Below are 20,323 nucleotides of genomic sequence, written 5' to 3'. Positions count from 1 at the left end.
AAACTATCTAACTGCTACACCGTTTAACTCCATTTTTAGGAATCGGAACCTTGAACACAATCTGAATATCTGTATTAAATATCAACAGTCTATTCAGTGGTTTTTGACTTTTTGTCGTTTACGGAAAATTTTCACTGTCGGACACCAACTCAACCCATCACAATAACATTATGACCTTCTGTCATTATGTTAAAAATCAACTTCAGCATCTCCACACTGTTCCAGGTATGTAAACTTCACACACCAAGTGCGCTTGGTTTTTGAGAAGATTCTGTGGATGGACGGTCAAACATACAAATATACATACACATCTTCATACATACATACATACATACATACAGGCACACAGACAGGTAGACACAGCTAGAGGACAGACCCTGAAGAGCTAATACCCATATGCCTTCATTTGCTGTATTTACACATGGCAACTGGAAGCTAAAAACGCCATGTTGCTACATTTATCATGACATTTAATACAGATGACTATCCCTATAGAGATGTAGGTGCATTTGGCTGTGTCCTACATAAAGAGGAGAAACTGCAAGGTTTTTAATCAACAAACAATTAAAATAAAATCGGGAACAATTGACAATTATTTAGTTGGTATGCTCCATACTGTACCAAGGCTCTTAATTCATCATTCTTTATTACTTTGAAGTTGGAATACTTACCTACAATGCAGTACAATTGGTTTATCATCATGAGGTTGAAGTTGACGTACATCAGCCATCATTTTGATGATTGGCAATGGTGATGTGGGTATTCCATGATCAGGCCATGCGTTGTAATGATACTGATGGATTTTTCGCTCTTCCTGTATTTAAAGTAAAATTTTCATAGCAAATAAGAATATAAAGTAGATATATTTTATAAATTTCATCACAATGTCTGAATGACAACATCAACAAGGAATGTGATGTAAAGTGTCCACTTTTGTAATTAATTTGAATAGTTTTCACAATTACAACATGTCAGACTCAGAATATTCATTTTTTGCCAACACACTGTCACATTGCATTTGGCCACGCCATCTTGGATGTCTCTGTTTATGTAACATGTGTAACGTGCACTGTGATTGGTCCACCAGATATTGAAGCTCCATCTGACTTCCGTAAGACAATATAGCATGCAGTTCTCGCACAGGTTACAGGGCCTGAAAATTCCCTTTTTTCCCACTGGTCCCAGGACCAGTGACCAGTTTTTTTTCACTGATCCCAAGGTAAAATCCACTGGTCCTCAAAAATTTGCATAACAATATGAGAATGATTCATTTCTCTTACTCATGCATTTCTATCAGATTTGCTTGGAATTTACATACAGCAAAAACTGTCAATTTTTGTAATACAGACACACCGCATAAACATTTACTTGGTAGACTTCTCAAGTTCTGGTACACACACTTAACATTTTTTTTTCTACTATAGCTATAAAGTTCATTTTATAATTGCCCAGCGATTGATTCTTTTCCATTTAAAATGCAAAAAAAAGGTTGAAAACACCAAATATCTGAGAACTTTTTCCTTTGATATCAATAGCAAATTGCCATAAAGCTGTTTTGACAAGCTAGGCGGTTCTTGTTAAGATCAGCTACAATCGAGCTAGGGGGTCTTGACTATATAAGGAATTCAGCACGATGCTGAAGTTATTTTCGTATTCGTTTTCGTATTCGTTTTCGTATTCGTATTCGTATTCGTATTGGAGTCACTGACAGAAATTGTTATTTTTAGTCCAGGTTTCAGATATGAAACGTGCAATATACGATATTTACTGAGGTTTAAATATTGTGATAATTTGATTCGTAATTTCATCTGCCAAATTTGGTAAATTTACATAAATTTGCATTTGTAGATTTTAAAGAATTTTGTTCACTTCATTTTATTTGAAAAAAAATACTTAAAATCGGTTGGGATCTGGTAAGGCAGCATCTTCGCTTGCCAATGTCTCTTGACCGGGCAGCTGGATGCACCCCGAAATCAGGTGGTCAGTGCCAAGTAATGGGACTCGTGAGAGCGGATGCAAAGGAGCTGCCCTGGACTGTACCATTGTTTTGCGGGGAGGGCAGATTTTTGTGAGGCGCTGCAAAACGGGTGACTGTTGAAAGCTATGATGAACGGGGGACTTGTCAAGGACAACCATCTGAATAAAAAAATGTGAAAATTGTTATATCCGGTCATCCTTTTGGACTCACTTTAGAATGATCATATCCATTTACAATTTGTATTTCAAGTATTTTACTTGATTTTGATATGGCTCTACGTAGACCTGAAATAAATTATAATAACAATACAATACAATACTTTACAAAACTCAGGGAGTGCGGTAAGGCAAAAATTACAAAATTGCAAGTTACGACAAAGTTGTACGTGCTGCTACAGGGGAGAAAGTAACAGAAATCAATGACAATAGGTAGTTTATCTTTCAGAGTAAAGATGTGAGCAATAATAACATAAAACCGGACCGACCGTATTACATTCAATCAGGGCTCAAACTAGCGACCATTTTCAGTCGCATAGGCGACCAAATTTTATGAGATTGCGACTGAATTTTTTCCAACACATTTCTCCATACCGTATACGTGATCAAATACAACATATATTCGCTCAGTGTTCACGGAGCATTGTCCTGAAAGGCCACGACCCCAAAATACGCATTGAATAAGCATAGCCGTTGAGTGGAGTTACTCAGAGGTTTGAGCGCGTTCTCTCCACTGCACAGCGCTGCCAATGTGTCTGCTGGTGTTATCTGAAGCAACCAGTAGGCCTAACTGCAACATGTTTCATGCGTTCACGTGCGTAATGAATATTTGCGTTAGTGGCATGTGACCGGCTAGACCATTTCCGGAAATCGTCCTTTGGAAAGCAGATCAAAGCATCGATTTCATCAAGCTTGTACTGGATTATCCTGTTTCATAAAGGTTTTTGTTTTCAGCTAGATCTCAATAGCAAGCAACTTTGTTGAAATATCATGGCAAATCTGCCGGGTAGCGACTGCAATTATGTAGAACCATGGAGGTAGTAGAGAACAGACCATGGATGGGACTGTGGCGATGACCTCAATGACCCGAGCGAGTTCGATACACGCCACAAGTACAGCTTCGATATCACAGCTAGGATTAAATGCGCATATACGTTTGAGTTTTGTTCTCTTGCCTACAAAATATCTATCGAAAGTTGATAGTTGCTGCATTTCTATTCAGAGTTTTTGTTGAAAAAAGTAGCTATCTACCGGCTTAATTGGTCCCCCAAAATAGTACTGCTGGAAGTTTTTGGAGTGACCTGCAGAACAGGGTTGAAGAGCGGGGCAAACTGCGTAACACTAAAACTGGATCGCACAGAAACAAATGACGGAAACCGATCGAGCCAGTTGCGACAGCTACTAGACTAGCTGAAGTCTATTTATCATAGAATACAGGTATTTCTCGATATTTCGCGATACAAATTAATTTCCATGCATTCTGGTGTATCTTATCATAACGCAAGTTGATCAACATGTTCTGGCAATGACAGTTGACGCAAACGCAAGGAAAGAAAAAGAGATGGGCCGTACTGAAATAAAGACTCTGACAACAGCTCACACATTAATTTAATCTTTATTAGGGAAACAAATGTACCGATCGGGACATAGGCCTATGATACCATTTTATTCATCTCGTTTTCTTTTATGACGCTTTCCCACATCATATGAGATGACATTTTCTTTGTGACAGCAGTCTAAATATAGCATGTCATCGACTTAGGGGCATGCGATAACGTTGAGCCCTGCATTCACTGTCGTTATGACGATCACTTTCTCAGAGATATCAGTTTAAAACAAGAAAATTACCTTTTAAGTTTACAACTCGTCAAATTGAGCGGGTCAGCTAAATTTCCATTATCGATACTAATGATGTCAACAGAATGTTTAAGTTGGTTGTTGTGATAGAAGTTAATACGAAAACGAATACGAATACGAATACGAAAATGATGTTTGTTTAAAAAATCTTTCCTCCAAATTCTACTACTGGCCCACAGGCGCTAATAGCTTGGTAGTCTGCTAAATAGATCGATTTTCGGCTCGATCTATCGATCCCGTGGTCAGTATGCCCGCCACTGTAACCTAGTGAGTATTTTGGTTACAATAGCGCGCATATCGACCACGGGATCGATAGATCGAACCGAAAATCGATCTATTCAACAGACTACCAAGCTAAGGAGTGCCTGTGTACTGGCCGTTTGTTTTTAAAATCTCTCCTCTAATTATAGCAACGATATCTTTCAATCTAGGGCCTAAAAAGATTGGATCTTTTTCAATTTACATTCTCAAATATTGAAGTATTGATATATTGTCATATAAAAATCACTTTAAGTTCTGTAAAGACAGAACTTTTATATAATACGTACGAAATTTTGACTAAAAATTAAAAATTTTGTCAGTGACTCCAATACGAATACGAATACGAATACGAAAACGAATACGAAAACGAATACGAAAATAACTTCAGCATCGTGAAGTCAGCATGGTGACCTCCTAAACTCTGAAGCTTGCTTGCTACGGACGATCGGAAAGTTATAATGAGACTCCTTCCAGAGAATTTACTGCAAAATACTACTTTGATAGACAGAGATTATAATATTTTCACACAATTTTGGGGTTGCTGATATTTTTAGGTGAGACTACGGTCTGGTTTTTGCCACGTTACATTTTACATGTAAGATGAGTTCATGGCCCAGGGCCCAGTGCAGTGGCGCACATCGCCTTGCTCATATCATGAAGAGTAACTGATTTTGTAGCTAGAAGACGTAGTCTCACAATGGACTCTTGGTGTCAGTGAAATTCTAGGCCTGATTTTAGTGCGTCCCAGTTACTCCCGTATTTTGGGGGACGTACCGGTAGTTTCCAATTTTGCGTCAAAAGACACAAGAACACAATCTTGGAAAAACACTGGAAACTCCCTTGCGAAGTAAATTGACTCCCGTTTCTTATGGGGTGAGAACACCGCCAAAATTATCTTGAAAACTTTATTTAAACTTTATCTCATTATTATTATTCCATTGTTTGGTGATTTAATGATAATTATATCAGTATTTGGCCATTATTTTGCAATTATTTGATCATTATATGGATATTATTTTGACATGATTATGAACTTATTTGGTAATTCGGTTGTTTTGACATTATTCAGCATTGATGTCTTGATTTGGAACTTATTTCATCATTATTATGCCATTATTTGGTGATTTGGTCATTTTTATGTCATTATTTGGTCTTTCTTATGCAATTATTTGGTCATGATTACGACATTGTCTTGATATTATCTTGATATTGTCTTGACATTATTATGTTAATTCGGTTCTTTTGCCATTATTCGGCATTGATGTCTTGATTTAGAACTTATCTTATCATTATTATTCCATTATTTGGTGATTTGGTCATTTTTATGTCATTATTTGGTCTTTATTATGCGATTATTTGGTCATGATTACGACATTGTCTTGATATTATCTTGATATTGTCTTGACATTATTATGTTAATTCGGTTCTTTTGCCATTATTCGGCATTGTTGTCTTGATTTAGAACTTATCTTATCATTATTATTCCATTATTTGGTGATTTGGTCATTTTTATGTCATTATTTGGTCTTTCTAATGCAATTATTTGGTCATGATTACGACATTGTCTTGACATTCTCTTGATATTGTCTTGACATTATTATGTTAATTCGGTTCTTTTGCCATTATTCGGCATTGATGTCTTGATTTAGAACTTATCTTATCATTATTATTCCATTATTTGGTGATTTGGTCATTTTTATGTCATTATTTGGTCTTTCTTATGCAATTATTTGGTCATGATTACGACATTGTCTTGACATCTCTTGATATTGTCTTGACATTATTATGTTAATTCGGTTCTTTTGCCATTATTCGGCATTGATGTCGCATTGATGTCTTGATTTAGAACTTATCTTATCATTATTATTCCATTATTTGGTGATTTGGTCATTTTATGTCATTATTGGTCTTTCTTATGCAATTATTTGGTCATGATTACGACATTGTCTTGACATTCTCTTGATATTGTCTTGACATTATTATGTTAATTCGGTTCTTTTGCCATTATTCGGCATTGATGTCTTGATTTAGAACTTATCTTATCATTATTATTCCATTATTTGGTGATTTTGTCATTTTTATGTTATTATTTGGTCTTTCTTATGCGATTATTTGGTCATGATTACGACATTGTCTTGACATTCTCTTGGCTTTCAATTATCTGACCTCCTTTATTATCTGAACTCATTATTTGACCTGCATTTGAACCCTACCCAGAAATCATTGCACATTCACAATGGCGCAGTTGATACGGTCTGTTCCCTCGCATAGGGATAGAAAAGCGGGCTTTGCGTAAGTTTTAAAGCGCAGCTCAGCACATCACGTATCTAGAATAGTTGGGCGTGCTCGAAAACTGAGATCGACCACAATTTTGGATAAAAAATCGATTATTTTCGGCGGCGGAACTTGGCTGTGTTGGGTAGCCGATGGTGGCCTGTAGTATTAGCTATTACACCTAGCCTAGCCCTGCGTACGATGCTGTGTGTTCCTCTACAGCTTATCGCCCCGCTCACCACGTTATGACTTTTTGCCTTAAAGAAGTATTTTGATTCATTGCGGTTTCATACCAACAAAGCAATAAAAAGTCGTTAGGTTAGCGACCGTGCCCCTATGAGTTTACAATAAAAAAAAAACCATGCTCGAGAATAGTTCCCGACCAACCAAAAATATTATGTGGCATACCTACGATAAAACATCTTCGTTGAACGAATATTTCCTTGATACTTATTAGTACCGGCTTTTCAGTCTGTAGCTTACAGGTGCAACTCTAACTGGCCGTAAAATAAGATAAAAGATAAAAGTATTGCTTTCTCATTTTTTCATAATTCCCATCTGGACTCATCTGGATGAGAAAGCTTCAATAATGGCACGAGTATGTTGAGATGATTTTGATTCTAATAATACAATCAAATGCAGTGTGGTCTATATTTGGCAAATAAATACGACAATGTAATCGCTTTGTCAAGGTCAAACATATTTAAGGCTGCGTTCAAAAAAAAATGGTGGGGGGGGGGGGGCTGGAGGAATCACGATTGAAATCTTATTTTTTTTCAGATCCCCCCCCCTCAATACCCTCAAAAATTTTCAAGTCCCCCCTCAATACCCGCAAAAATTTTCAAGTCCCCCCCCAAAATTACCATATAGCCGCATATTTATTAGGAATGCACACAGAGTAAAAAAAAACATGTAATGTGTCGTTCTGCACGCAAATCTTTAACACTACCTCTTATCAGCAGGTTGTGGAGCCATATACCTAGGGCAAGTTCTAAAATTGATTCATTTTTAAATGCATCAGTGAACTTTTTGGATTTCTCAGTCTAAGCCGACTTGAGTTTATCCAACTCTGGCCAGTTCAATGGCACCAGCTGAAGAGCACACAAAATGACAATCATGAGAGAGTATGAAAATTGTGTATCCCTAGCTACGTTTAACCAAATTGTGAAAAAATGAGCACAGTGACCTACCGAAATTTTTTTTCAAAAGTACAAGACATGTACAACTTAGATGCCACTTATAAAATGTTTTACAAAATTGACAATACTGGAAGGTTAAAATATTCCATGAAATTAATGTTTTAATCTCAGAAATTTTGGGTCTAATAATGGCAAATTTAATAACAAATAAAAGTTTCCATTTAGTCACACATTTTTCCATTTAAATTAGAGTCTTTACTGTTCAGAGTTTAACTTTGTGTTATTGGTACAATGAGATGTGAAAATTTAATTTACTGCATGAACTTGAAATGAATGGTTTTATATATTGATTTTAAGTGATTTTAGAAAAACTGACTTTTCATCGTACACTTGCATAAGATCAAGTATGGTGACCCCATCTTTTTTCTCTAATATTTGATTGTTCTCATATGCCAGAATTCAAAAATCCATGGTAACTGTTAGTCCCCTAGTCTTCTATGTGTTGCGATTTTTTTAAGACAGCGCGGCGATTGTCGTTTTCGTCCACGGTATCGATACCTTTACTGATCTCTGTGTGGCAGGCTGGGTGTAACCTAGCCGTGCGTACGTACAGGTCTTGTGTGTTTCCGGTGTTATACGGCCTCCACCATATAACATAGCAGGCCCACGGAACGTTTCGTAGATCGTCGTCGGATGGGAAGTGACTGACACTGTGAGGCCGAAGACCGAACCTCGGTCTTAGTCACTTCCCATCCGACGACGATCTACGAAACGTGCCGTGGGCCTGTACCATATAACGCCGAGAACACACGGTACACAGACCTGTACACTCGGCTAGGTGTATAAATAGCTAGTACTACAGGCCACCAAAGGCTACCCGACACAGCCCAGTTCCGCCGCCGAAAATAATCGATTTTTAATCCAAAATTGTGGTCGATCTCAGTTTTCGAGCACGCCCAACTATTCTAGATACGTGATGTGCTGAGCTGCGCTTTAAAACTTACGCAAAGCCCGTTTTTCTATCTCTATGCAAGGGAACAGACCGTATCATCTGCGCCATTGTGAATGTGCAATGATTTCTGGGTAGGGTTCAAATGCAGGTCAAATAATGAGTTCAGATAATAAAGGAGGTCAGATAATTGAAAGCCAAGAGAATGTCAAGACAATGTCGTAATCATGACCAAATAATCGCATAAGAAAGACCAAATAATAACATAAAAATGACCAAATCACCAAATAATGGAATAATAATGATAAGATAAGTTCTAAATCAAGACAACAATGCCGAATAATGGCAAAAGAACCGAATTAACATAATAATGTCAAGACAATATCAAGAGAATGTCAAGACAATGTCGTAATCATGACCAAATAATCGCATAAGAAAGACCAAATAATGACATAAAAATGACCAAATCACCAAATAATGGAATAATAATGATAAGATAAGTTCTAAATCAAGACATCAATGCCGAATAATGGCAAAAGAACCGAATTAACATAATAATGTCAAGACAATATCAAGAGAATGTCAAGACAATGTCGTAATCATGACCAAATAATCGCATAAGAAAGACCAAATAATGACATAAAAATGACCAAATCACCAAATAATGGAATAATAATGATAAGATAAGTTCTAAATCAAGACATCAATGCCGAATAATGGCAAAAGAACCGAATTAACATAATAATGTCAAGACAATATCAAGATTAATATCAAGACAATGTCGTAATCATGACCAAATAATCGCATAATAAAGACCAAATAATGACATAAAATGACCAAATCACCAAATAATGGCATAATAATGATGAAATAAGTTCCAAATCAAGACATCAATGCTGAATAATGTCAAAACAACCGAATTACCAAATAAGTTCATAATCATGTCAAAATAATATCCATATAATGATCAAATAATTGCAAAATAATGGCCAAATACTGATATAATTATCATTAAATCACCAAACAATGAAATAATAATAATGAGATAAGTTTAAATAAAGTTTTCAAGATAATTTTGGCGGTGTTCTCCACCCCATAGTTTTCTCCAGGTCCGCGGACTTTAATCGGTAATTTTATACTGGTCCGGGATAAAAAATCACTGGTCCGGGACCTCGGACCAGCGTAATTTTCTGGCCCTGGGTTAGTTACAGGGAGATGAATTGTGCAAGCCAACAATACCCAATCTGCTGATATTAGTAACAGTACTCGTCCGTGTACAAGCCCCTGCTCATGTTTAAGCCCCTCCACTGATCTCAGATGATTTTTAAAATTCCTGTACATCCGTGTAAGCCCCTGCCCTATTTGACAGAACGGTTAAGAGAATATAATGGGTTGTTACAGTTGGTACACTTACTTTCAGATCAAATAAACTACTAAAATATGTTAAAACAATGGGACATTCAAGTTCCCATGACAGCATTGTACAATATTCCAGTACCTTTATGATTCTGTGACCCTCCATCCCATGTTACATATAAAGAAAAACAGTCCTACTTCAAAACCACATTTGCCATTGTCTCTTTTCATTCATGGCCATGATATTGGTTTCATCACAGTCCCTCCACAAAACAGTCAAGAAGCGCCACTACTTTCTTTTGTTATAGTCCGGGTTTCGATTTGGCTCTCTGTTGATTTTACTGATGGGGATAATCCCTGATTATCACGCGCGTGGTGGAAGGTGTTAACAGTTACGTGCATAAAATTATCGTAAGCAGAAATTCTCCCAGAATGCATTCTGATTATTGTCTGCGCATGCGTCTAAAAGGTCAAAGTTTATTTACATCTACCATCTTCTGAGAGAGATCACGTCGAGTGATCACGTGAGTGACGTTATGTACAAGTTTGAGACGATTTCATCAATTTTGACGACTCTCATGTTGATTTGAACTTCATTTTGGAAGATGAAAATCAATGACAGAGAGTTGGGCGCCCAGGCATGGGGAGGTTGTGTCATCAAAACATCACGACACTTGTAGGGTTTCTGGATTTGAAAGGTCAACAAAATCAAAACATTGGGTTCAGCAGTAACATGCATCCATAAGAAAGAGCATATTCCGTAATGAACATGATTGCCTACTTTTGAGAAGACTGAGCGATCGATAGGGATGCACTTGACACCTCTGAACGATCGATAAAGGAGAGAAAAAAGCGGAAAAAATAGTGCACCATTACCATAACGCCAACTCGCAATGTGTCGACGCACGGCCGATGGGAGCACTTTGCAAAAACAAGGTCATCGTAAGTGTTCCTTGATTTCGTGTATTGAATTTTGTTTAAAACGATTAAAATTTCATATCGAACTCTCAAAGTTTGGAACTGAGGAATTATCATGTTAAATCGATATCAAAAGGGAGTTAAGGAGGACATTTCAGGATTTTCCTATGTAATGCAGATAAGACTCGTCGATCCCAAGCAATTCCATTTTGTTTTCAGTTTAAAAAATAAACGTGGCAAAAACGACTAGTTTTTTTGTCGAATTAGTTTTCAAAATAAGAACACAACACGATTCCCTATTTTTCGAAGTCTTTGCCTTGTTAGGAGGTGCATGACTTACTTTTTTGATGAAAGAAGAAAAAACAAACGGGAGAGCAAAATTCACAGTGTTTCCGAAATGCATGGCGTCGGTCAAGATCACCTCATGGCTGAACTCAGCCGTAAAATACTATCCAAGATTTCTCGATAGTGACCTAGATCTTTAAGAAACTGTTTTGATCATCTTCTCACGTAGACACAAAAGTCTTCAAATACATGCGAAATTGTGCAGAAAGATGAAAATAAATAAAGTAGATTGATTGACTGGATACCGGAGTGGGACCGTATCACAAGACGCCGCTGAAGCAAGACGCTAACATGCCTATGACGTCATTCGCTTCCTGCGTCCACCACAACGCGGACTGTTGCAACTGTGTAGATGATTAGCACCTTTGAACAAAAGCGCTTCTTGACTGTTTTGTGGAGGGACCGTGGTGACACTGACAGTGAGAGTCCAGTTCATCGTGAATCTGTCAAAAGTTTTACCTACTTTGGTTAATCAAAATTTGACCTGCAACTACTCAGTTTGATAGTAAAACCCATTATATCAAAGGAAACTTTCACAAATAGAGTCATAATACAAGGGAAATGGAGAAAAAAGAGGTTTTCTGAAAGGTCAAATTAGGTCATCTTGTCATGTGATGTCATGCATGAAAACCCTTTATAAGTACACAATTATGGTTCAAAAGAAACCACCTATGGTGGTCCAATTGGTACAACCATATGTTAAAAGGTTGGTGCCTTCCAATTTAAATGGCATTCAGCTTGACTGTCAGTTTTAAATTAAATTTTATTAAGAGTCAAGGCAAAGGGAAATTGTCAACAGTAATGTCAGTAAGGGGCCATCGATAATAAAAGCTTACACACGACAAACGTAATTCTTTCATTGGGGGGAGGGGGTAAAAGCTCATTTCGTTTTGTGTGCGTCAAAATCACATAAGGATTTTCGTCTATTGTTTTCTAAGCAATGACCACGTGCCCTTGTGGGAAATATGCGGAACTGAATTTACTGCAGGATTGTGGAATGAAAAAAAAGAGTTTGAACATGAATTACAAAAGAAACACTTGCAATTTTATTTTTTAATTGAAATTGATACACTTTTCTGTATAGAGCTGTGCAGTGCAGTGACATGTCTGGTACGCAGTGTGGTCAACCGACATTTTGAGTGTGCATCACACAGGAGTGAGAGCAAAACCACGCTTCATAACATAGCTGTGAGTTCAAAGAAAAAAAGTGTAAAACTGCGGGGACAAACTACCCTGTTTGAAACTCAAGTTCCACATATAAGTCCCCAGATCTACTCAAAACATCCAGGTGACTATGAACGATTTGTTGATGCATACTGGTACAACCATGGTCAAGGGAGAACAAAAGCAGCAGTTCTTAGGGAAGCCCAGGATGCATGGAAAATAACATCCAAAAATAACATGTAAAGTGGAGATTTATTAATTAATGTGCACTTCTGGTATTTTTTCATGGGCGTGCGGATCAGAGAGAAGTGTGTGGGTTTGTCAGAAACGGCATCATAATCCAAATTGATTTTGCATAAGAAATTTCGTTTTGAGGGGGGAGGAAGGGGATTTCCAAGTAAAACGAAAGAGTTACCTTTCTTATGAGCAGCTTTTATGATCGACGGCCCCTAAGCATATCCAATTTCAAATCATCACATTTGAGAACTGCAATTTTGCATGGTCACTTAACATCAAAGCAACAATCCAAAGTAGGAGAATTATTAAAATTATCCATTTGGATTAATTCAAACTGCTATAAGTTATACAAGAAATGATGTGATTCTGAATGATTTTATTATTTTTGCAGATTCCGCCAATTTAATGATGTAGAAGTGATCATCACCACACATTTCTTGATGATATCAAAATATCACGTAAAATATTCTGGGCTAAAATGTTATCATAATCATTAAAACAATGGTTCAGACAGTAGGAAATTAAATGAACATATATTATTGTGTCTTGTTTACAGGATTTGGGTTTGGCCCAACCTTTTTGTCTCAAGAAAAATACTTATGCTTAAGATGCTATTGAGCCTGCTTGATCACAACTAGACACAACACCAGGGCCTTAAAGCCCTGCACGAAATGGACCAGAATCCAGATTAATGCCAAGTTTGGGTAGGCGTTTGGGGGTATGGCTCTGCATAATGAGTCTGTTGGTAACGGTTGCTATTGTTTACATTTTCTGCGTAATCTGTTTGCTCTCAAATCACGCTCGGACTATAGGTACAGCCTTCGCAATATGCGAAAGAAAAAATAAAGAATGAAAAAATATCAATTTCATCAAACAGGAGCTTGCTGAGTTGATCGACTAAAGTTTTTGCTGCGTTGATTTACTGAAGTTTCGGGTCATGTCTTACAAGCTTTGTTTAATTCTCATAACAGAAGTCCAAACATTACTCCAGGGGCAACCAGTATGTCAAAACCTTACCAACCCACCGAACATGACATGTCATTGCCATGCATGTATGAGAACACGTGTACATGTACAAACCACACGGCCGTTTTCAGGGCTAGCATTTATATCAAAAGCGACTGAAGCGTACCGGTACTTTCGGCAGTAGATTTGGGGGGGCTGTTTAAAAAAAGTGGCTCTCTTTGACTGACTGTAATTAAATTGATCATGGAGGCTACTGCCACACTTTGATGTTTAGTTGTTTTCAATGTCATTGTCAATGCAAACTATGGACTCTGCCTACAGTTTTGTGTAATACAGTATAAGCTTACGCACTTTTCGCAAGAATACATCGTCCGGGACTGACTCATCTCTTGCTAAGTCACACTTTCACGATGTCATTGCATCATAAACGTTGTTAGTAAAATAGTTTATGACAACCACGAAGTTTTCATCCTGTGTGCACGCCAATATACATGTAACTCTAAGCATACACATGGTTTGTTTACATCGTAATTGTTCTCGTATGCACAACAAATGTTTGATCAGTTTACACCTCTGCAACGTCACTGAGAATGATTGACAATTGTTTGAATCATGGAACGATGTTCCCTAGGGGTCATTTCCTTGTGACGAAAGCAATTTTTCCCCTAATCGTTGTAATTTTAAAATGCTTTGTGAAACTTTGCCGATGCCTGTATGGCCTACGTGTTTACGAAACAGTAATATGTTTATGGTATGCCAATAATGTTTGTTTGAGAATCGCTTCGGCTGATTTTCTCGGAGCGGTCTACCTTGCTGTTGCCAGTTGTCACTCAAGCGCCATTATGAATTTTCGATGAGTTAGGGGTCTTTTATACCCGCACCGGGGTTTAAACACCACAATAATTGTACCTACCCTGCCACTATGCAACTAAATGCTTTCTTCTGCATAGAAATTTTATTTATGTGACTCAAAAAATTTGGTCATGACTCAAAGACTGCATAAATTTGCCACATGAGGAGCTTGTACCTTATGATAAGCTGTCATACTGTGAACACTGACTGAATGCTGCAGAAATATTCTGTATATGTAGTAAATTTACACTTCACATTACTACCAGATTTTTAAAATTGCCACCTAATTTTATTTCTGGTGGTAAAAATTACCACCAGAAATAAAAATTATTTGTATCCCTTAAATGTCAAAAAGAACACAGATAATTAATGCAATAAAACCTGAACAAATATTTCTTTAATGTAAAACTATCGTGAACAATATATAAAAATCTTAATTGTAAAATTATGGTAGGAACTCCGGAGTGCTGAGAAAGCTGTTGCCACGTACACTTGAGATCATAAACTGTCTAAAGGTGCTACAAGATTTTTGATTTGGCTAATGAGTTGGCTAATTATTTTGATCAATTAGGGGAGCCCTGCAGTTTATGCACATACCAGGGGGTACTGAAAGTTTCACATAGGCACAAGGTGGCACAACAGCAGTGGCCTTTATATACTGATTTGCCAATTGAACACCAAGTATACCGGGGTAGTACCAGGTCATGACGACACACTATGACACCGTACTGTGTTATTTTATTGAAATACATTACCGTACATGTCCCGCAAAAATTTTATTTGTTCCTCATTTAAACGCCAAAGTCCCCAACAAAAGGGGGATTATGGTAAGACTATGCAGATGTGAAAAAGCCACGCTACGGGTAAGACGCACTCGATTTGCTCCGAGATTTCCAGAAATTCGACGGGTGAACGGCGTTAATTTCCGTCCAATCTCATACATGACACCTGTGAATGTATAGCAACTGCCTTTATATCGAAAAAACGTTGAAAAACACTGTTATTTAATACAGAGAACGCATATTTTCACAAAGCGTGGGTCCAGAATGTCCATTTGACCTCTGTTCTAAATGTAATGTATGCTGCCAATCATGATTACTCAAATTCAAATTGCGGCCTGGGCGATCTTGATCCCTACGGACCACAACTAACAAAGCGTACTGACTTATCACTAAAATCACCGTTTATGTACCTAAACATACGCATACACAGCCACATACAACGTACACGATAAGACACATGTAATGAACACGCAAGAAACGGCATTTTCTTTTTGGAGTGATTGGTGGTCTTGAAAAAAACGTTTTGTATGTGTTCCTGTAAAAAGTTATGAACATTGAGAGTCTTCACACGTCGTTTTGAAGGCAATCAAAATTTCATTTCTTCCTTCAGGCATCGAAACTGAATCTTTTCACTCACATTTTGAGGAAGTACCTTTGGCATTGTGACAAGTTTGGTCATTGTTTATATCAGTTGATTCAATTCAGTTGAGCTGAGTGGAATTGAAATTTCAGTGTCGATTACATCGTTACCACTGTTACTGGCTACATCAACATTGCGTTGTAGATCGATCATCCATACTCGAGTACTCATCGACGACGACCACGGCCCTGCACAGCTGTCCTTGGGGACTCATCAGCGTCATTTACTTTCTTTACCAATGTATTTCAAAATACTTGGCTGACCATTGTCAAAGATTACTAGTAGTTTCCTTTTGTTGAAGTTTCTGGTTTACATATCGTGAACAGCAAGCAGCGTATATAGTATTCAAATATGCAGGCTCATCTATGGAACTACGGACAACTTTTCCACTACGTCTCAGTCACATGTCATTTGCATATTACGAACGGTCGTCGATGTTTTCCGAGGTTACCTATCCGAGGTAACCGGATATGCAACCTGCGCTTACTATACTTCGGTCATGATGTTGCATACCAAACTCTAAACTGGGGATCGTAACGTTTTAAATCAGTTTTACTCAAAATTTCTTCACCCTTTTCTGTGATTTGTTCGAAATACCAAAATTACACTGAAAATAAGCTTATGAATGAGTGAAGATTTGTTTTTCAAATTCACAAGTTTTTTTTCCCGTTGCAAGCTGCGTGTAACCCGGCCGCGCGACGTCTTTTACCAGTGACCGGCTATTATCTACATCACTGCCAACCAAAAAAGCCATAAAGCTACAAACAGTAGAAGGTTCTAACTTACGATTGCTTACGATCACAATCTGCTGCCGTCCTTAGAGACTATAATCTATTTGCTAGACTTTCCCCTTATTGTTTATATGTCTAGTTTGCGCGCTTGTACCGAGCACGAGATGTTCAGGGCTAGATTTGAACTCAATACAGTGCCCGAGGAAATTCTCTCCTGAACTAAGTCAAGACCTTCGTTTTCTATCTTCCTTCCGAAGCTCGTAATACTATGTCCATTTCAACTACTGGCTTCAATCACAGCGCCTTCACATTCAAATCACCTGCTGCTGTTGTGAGAAAAGTATCCGTTCCAGTTGAAAGCCGGGTTGAAACCAGGGGGTTGAAAACCGGGTCCCGTTTGAAATCGCAATGGAATATGCACACATCTACTTAGACGCAAAAAGGTTAGCAGAAATTCAAAGATGTATTGAAAGCCATACATCGTTGCTGTTTATTGAGTAAATTGTATGATGGAAATTCGTCTCCGAACTCGGCGATACATGAGCGGCCATTCTGTTTCATAACTTCCTATACATGTATTTCTATTGCATACCACAGCGGTCATCGCATCGCTGTCTATCGAACCACAAAACGACTGTGATTTGAATTCAGTAAATTTTGATTGGATTCGAACTCACAACATACGGCATACAGTCACCTTAGTAGCGAAGAAATCAGCCAAGGAAGGTCTGTCGACCAGACCACAGCCCCTCGACCACTCCACAAACCCTAGTTATAATGTAGTCTCGAATTGTGTGAACCCTACACACTTCCGTAATATTCAGGCAGAGGTGATAATCGGTAGTTCCTGGTGTAAAAGATAGTTTATGTTTCTCTGATAAGCCAACGACTATAAGCAAGTGTTTAACCATCCCGCCCAGTATTTGCCAACAACCAACGTCACTACAACGTTGGTTTGTGCACCCACGGCGCTGAACTTTCCTCTTTAAACCTACTATGGGTCACTGTGTCCCCATGCTATCAAAGCTGGCTGAAACACTGTATACCATTGGAAGCTTATCTGATGGGTGAAAATGCCAGTTTCTGTATGTCTGTCTGTATATATGTGTATACATGTAAGTCTGATATCACGGTTGGCATTTTGCGTTTTGATATTTGGTGCGGAGATGCATCATAGGTTGATGAGCTCTCATTCAGTATGCCTGCCCGCCATTACATATTACCTTCCACTTCAAAATCACAATCGACCAATCCTCAAAACTCTACAATTTCCCATAAATATAGTACAAAAACCTTAAATCTACTGTTTTTATCACTAAATAGGCAATACTTTGACAAAAAATTACTGTCTTCCATGTGCATGGTGTACAATAGAGTTCAAAATATATCCCACTTTGGCCATATTATGAATAGACTTCATGAAATATGCGGGATAAAAATGAGTGGCCTAGTTTCAGCTGAAAGGTCGCATAATAAAATTTTGAATGCTCTTTTGAAAATTGGGTGGGGGGGGCATGTTTTTGTTGCATTTATTTATGACAATATATTAGTATACAAGTCAGTACATTAGTTCAGTTGTAAAGATATCACCCATAACTTAGAATTTGACAATAACATTTCATGCTCATCATAGTGTACCAAAATCTGTACATTATAGGATAATCGTTTTTTCGTGAAAGTACTCTACTGGATGATCATATCACTCAATGAAGGCATCATACACTATAGAAGCACTGTTTCCACTTTTGTTTGCCAAACATGCAACTGGAAAATAAAATCATGAATTGGTGATATACTCCAGAAGTGATCAACGTTTATCCATAAAGATACACCTGAAGTGAGACGTTGGCCAGCCTTTTCCCTCTCTCTGAGGTTTTTAACTTTCCTTGTACTGAGTATGCTATGATAATTTAAAACAGTAATGGTCAGTATCTTGTGAAAACATCAACATACCGGTAGCAGTAACAATTGTATGAAAGTCATTGATGAAAGGATGATTGCTTCAAACAAATGAAATTGCATATTTGGAGGATGAAACCACGGTCCCTCCACAATGTTTATGCTTTGCCTCTGTGACCGTGGTGTCACAGAGGCAAAGCAAAGCCTCCCTGTATTGTAGTATTGAACAGCAACAATGTTTGTTTTACTAACTTTGTAGAAAGGAGAGTAAACTTTTTCAATACATTGCAATTTTGTAGAGAGGGAGGGTAAACTGTTTCAAAATCTTACAACTTTTTATTGTTAGCTGTAGTTTTTCTGTTGAGGAGGCACTGTCTAAAATTCACTTAGCCACTAAAAACTGTAAGGCCTATGCAGATTAATGTCATGGTGACCCACAATCAGTATATATATAACACATACCTGATGCAATAAGCAAACGCATCTCAACAATATCCAGTGATAAGGGCATCTTTGATAATTACAAAGGTCAATACAATATGGCATGGATACACTGAACAAATTGAATATGTCAGACCAACCAATTAACGAGGAGAACATAACAGGAAATGTCACATATAATCATGTGGTTCAACACCCATTCAGCAAGAATGTGGAAACTAATATCAGCAAGAAATAAATCAACTTGTTGAAAAATACTTTCCAAAGGGGTCTAAACTTCACAAGATCTCCAAGAGGACACAATTAAAGTGAGTTATAGCTGTATGAAGAATGTATAATCAAATTGCTTAACAAAAGAGTAATCGCCGGAGATCAGCGTAAGGATCAACAAGCCAATGGTAATTGCTGGGTCAAGTCTGCATGCCCATTGAAGGGTAACTATAAAGTCAAAGGCGTGGTTTACAAGTCGTCATTGATGACACAGTCCCCACTTGTTAATGGGTATTTTGATTACAGGTCCTCAGAGAGGATAGAGTCCTCTTCATTAGGTCTGTGATAAAAATACTTTTGAATGAATTCGCTTGATACATGTCTGAGTCGTGGTTCAGGACATGAAAAAATCGTAAAAAATGGTCGCACAGTGGCCATATTGGATCACATCACAAAACAAATTGATGTGCATAGCTATGACATTGGTCGATGTCCTTGTACCAACTTTGAATAAAATAAGTTGAAACATGCGGATATGCCTGAAAATGGCTCTGTACATGAAAAAATCGTAATAAATGGCCGCCTGGCAGCCATATTGGATCGTATCACAAAACAGATTGACATGCATACGCATGACATAGGGCAATGTCCTTGTACCAACTTTGAATAAAATCGGTTGAGATATGCCCGAGTTATGGCTCTGTACATGAAAAAATCGTAATAAAATGGCCGCAGAGCGGCCATTTTGGATCGCATCACAAAACAAATTGACGTGCACAGCTATGACATTTGTCAATAACCTTGTACCAACTTTGAATAAAATCAGTTGAAACGTGCCTGAGTAATGGCTCTGTACATGAAAACATAGGGCCAAAGTCCCTGAAGCTACTATAGACATGATACAAAATTAAGGATTTCCTGACTGTATGAAATTATCTCACTAAGATCATCCTAGGGACCTGTAAAACCAAATATTAAAGCTGTCTGACCAGCGGTTTTGAAAAAACAAGCGACTCAACAGTTGACAGAGCTTTGCTGTGTTATGTAGAGAATAACCTTTTGTGACACATGTATTGATGAAGAAGGTGGACATCTTTGATAGCTCATTTCAGGATGGCCTGACCAAAAATGGAAAAAAACATTCCGTAAAAATACAGATTTGCATATTTCATCACAAGTTTAACAAATCTAAGTCGGGTTATCCCCAGGGACCTGTATACCAAATAACAAAGCTGTCTGACCAGTGGTTATGAAGAAGAAGATTTTTTACCAAAAACGCCTTTTTTGGTGCTAATTTGCATATTTTCAATAATATCAAAAACTAATAA

The 20,323-nt window shown here is 37.7% G+C and overlaps 1 protein-coding gene across 2 annotated transcripts in view; it reads right to left on the bottom strand.

Moving 5' to 3' along the window:
- Window positions 1-20,323, bottom strand: part of LOC139127734 (tyrosine-protein phosphatase non-receptor type 12-like) — a 321,808-nt gene that overhangs the window by 147,272 nt on the left and 154,213 nt on the right. For both annotated transcript variants that reach the window (XM_070693624.1, XM_070693623.1), the window contains exon 5: window positions 672-814. In XM_070693624.1, coding sequence (XP_070549725.1) covers window positions 672-814 — 143 coding nt within the window. The remainder of the gene's footprint in view (window positions 1-671; window positions 815-20,323) is intronic.

This window comes from Ptychodera flava, unplaced genomic scaffold, assembly GCF_041260155.1.
Source record: "Ptychodera flava strain L36383 unplaced genomic scaffold, AS_Pfla_20210202 Scaffold_35__1_contigs__length_1935909_pilon, whole genome shotgun sequence".
NCBI classification, from domain to species: domain Eukaryota; kingdom Metazoa; phylum Hemichordata; class Enteropneusta; family Ptychoderidae; genus Ptychodera; species Ptychodera flava.
This window is presented reverse-complemented; position numbering and strand designations above follow the sequence as displayed.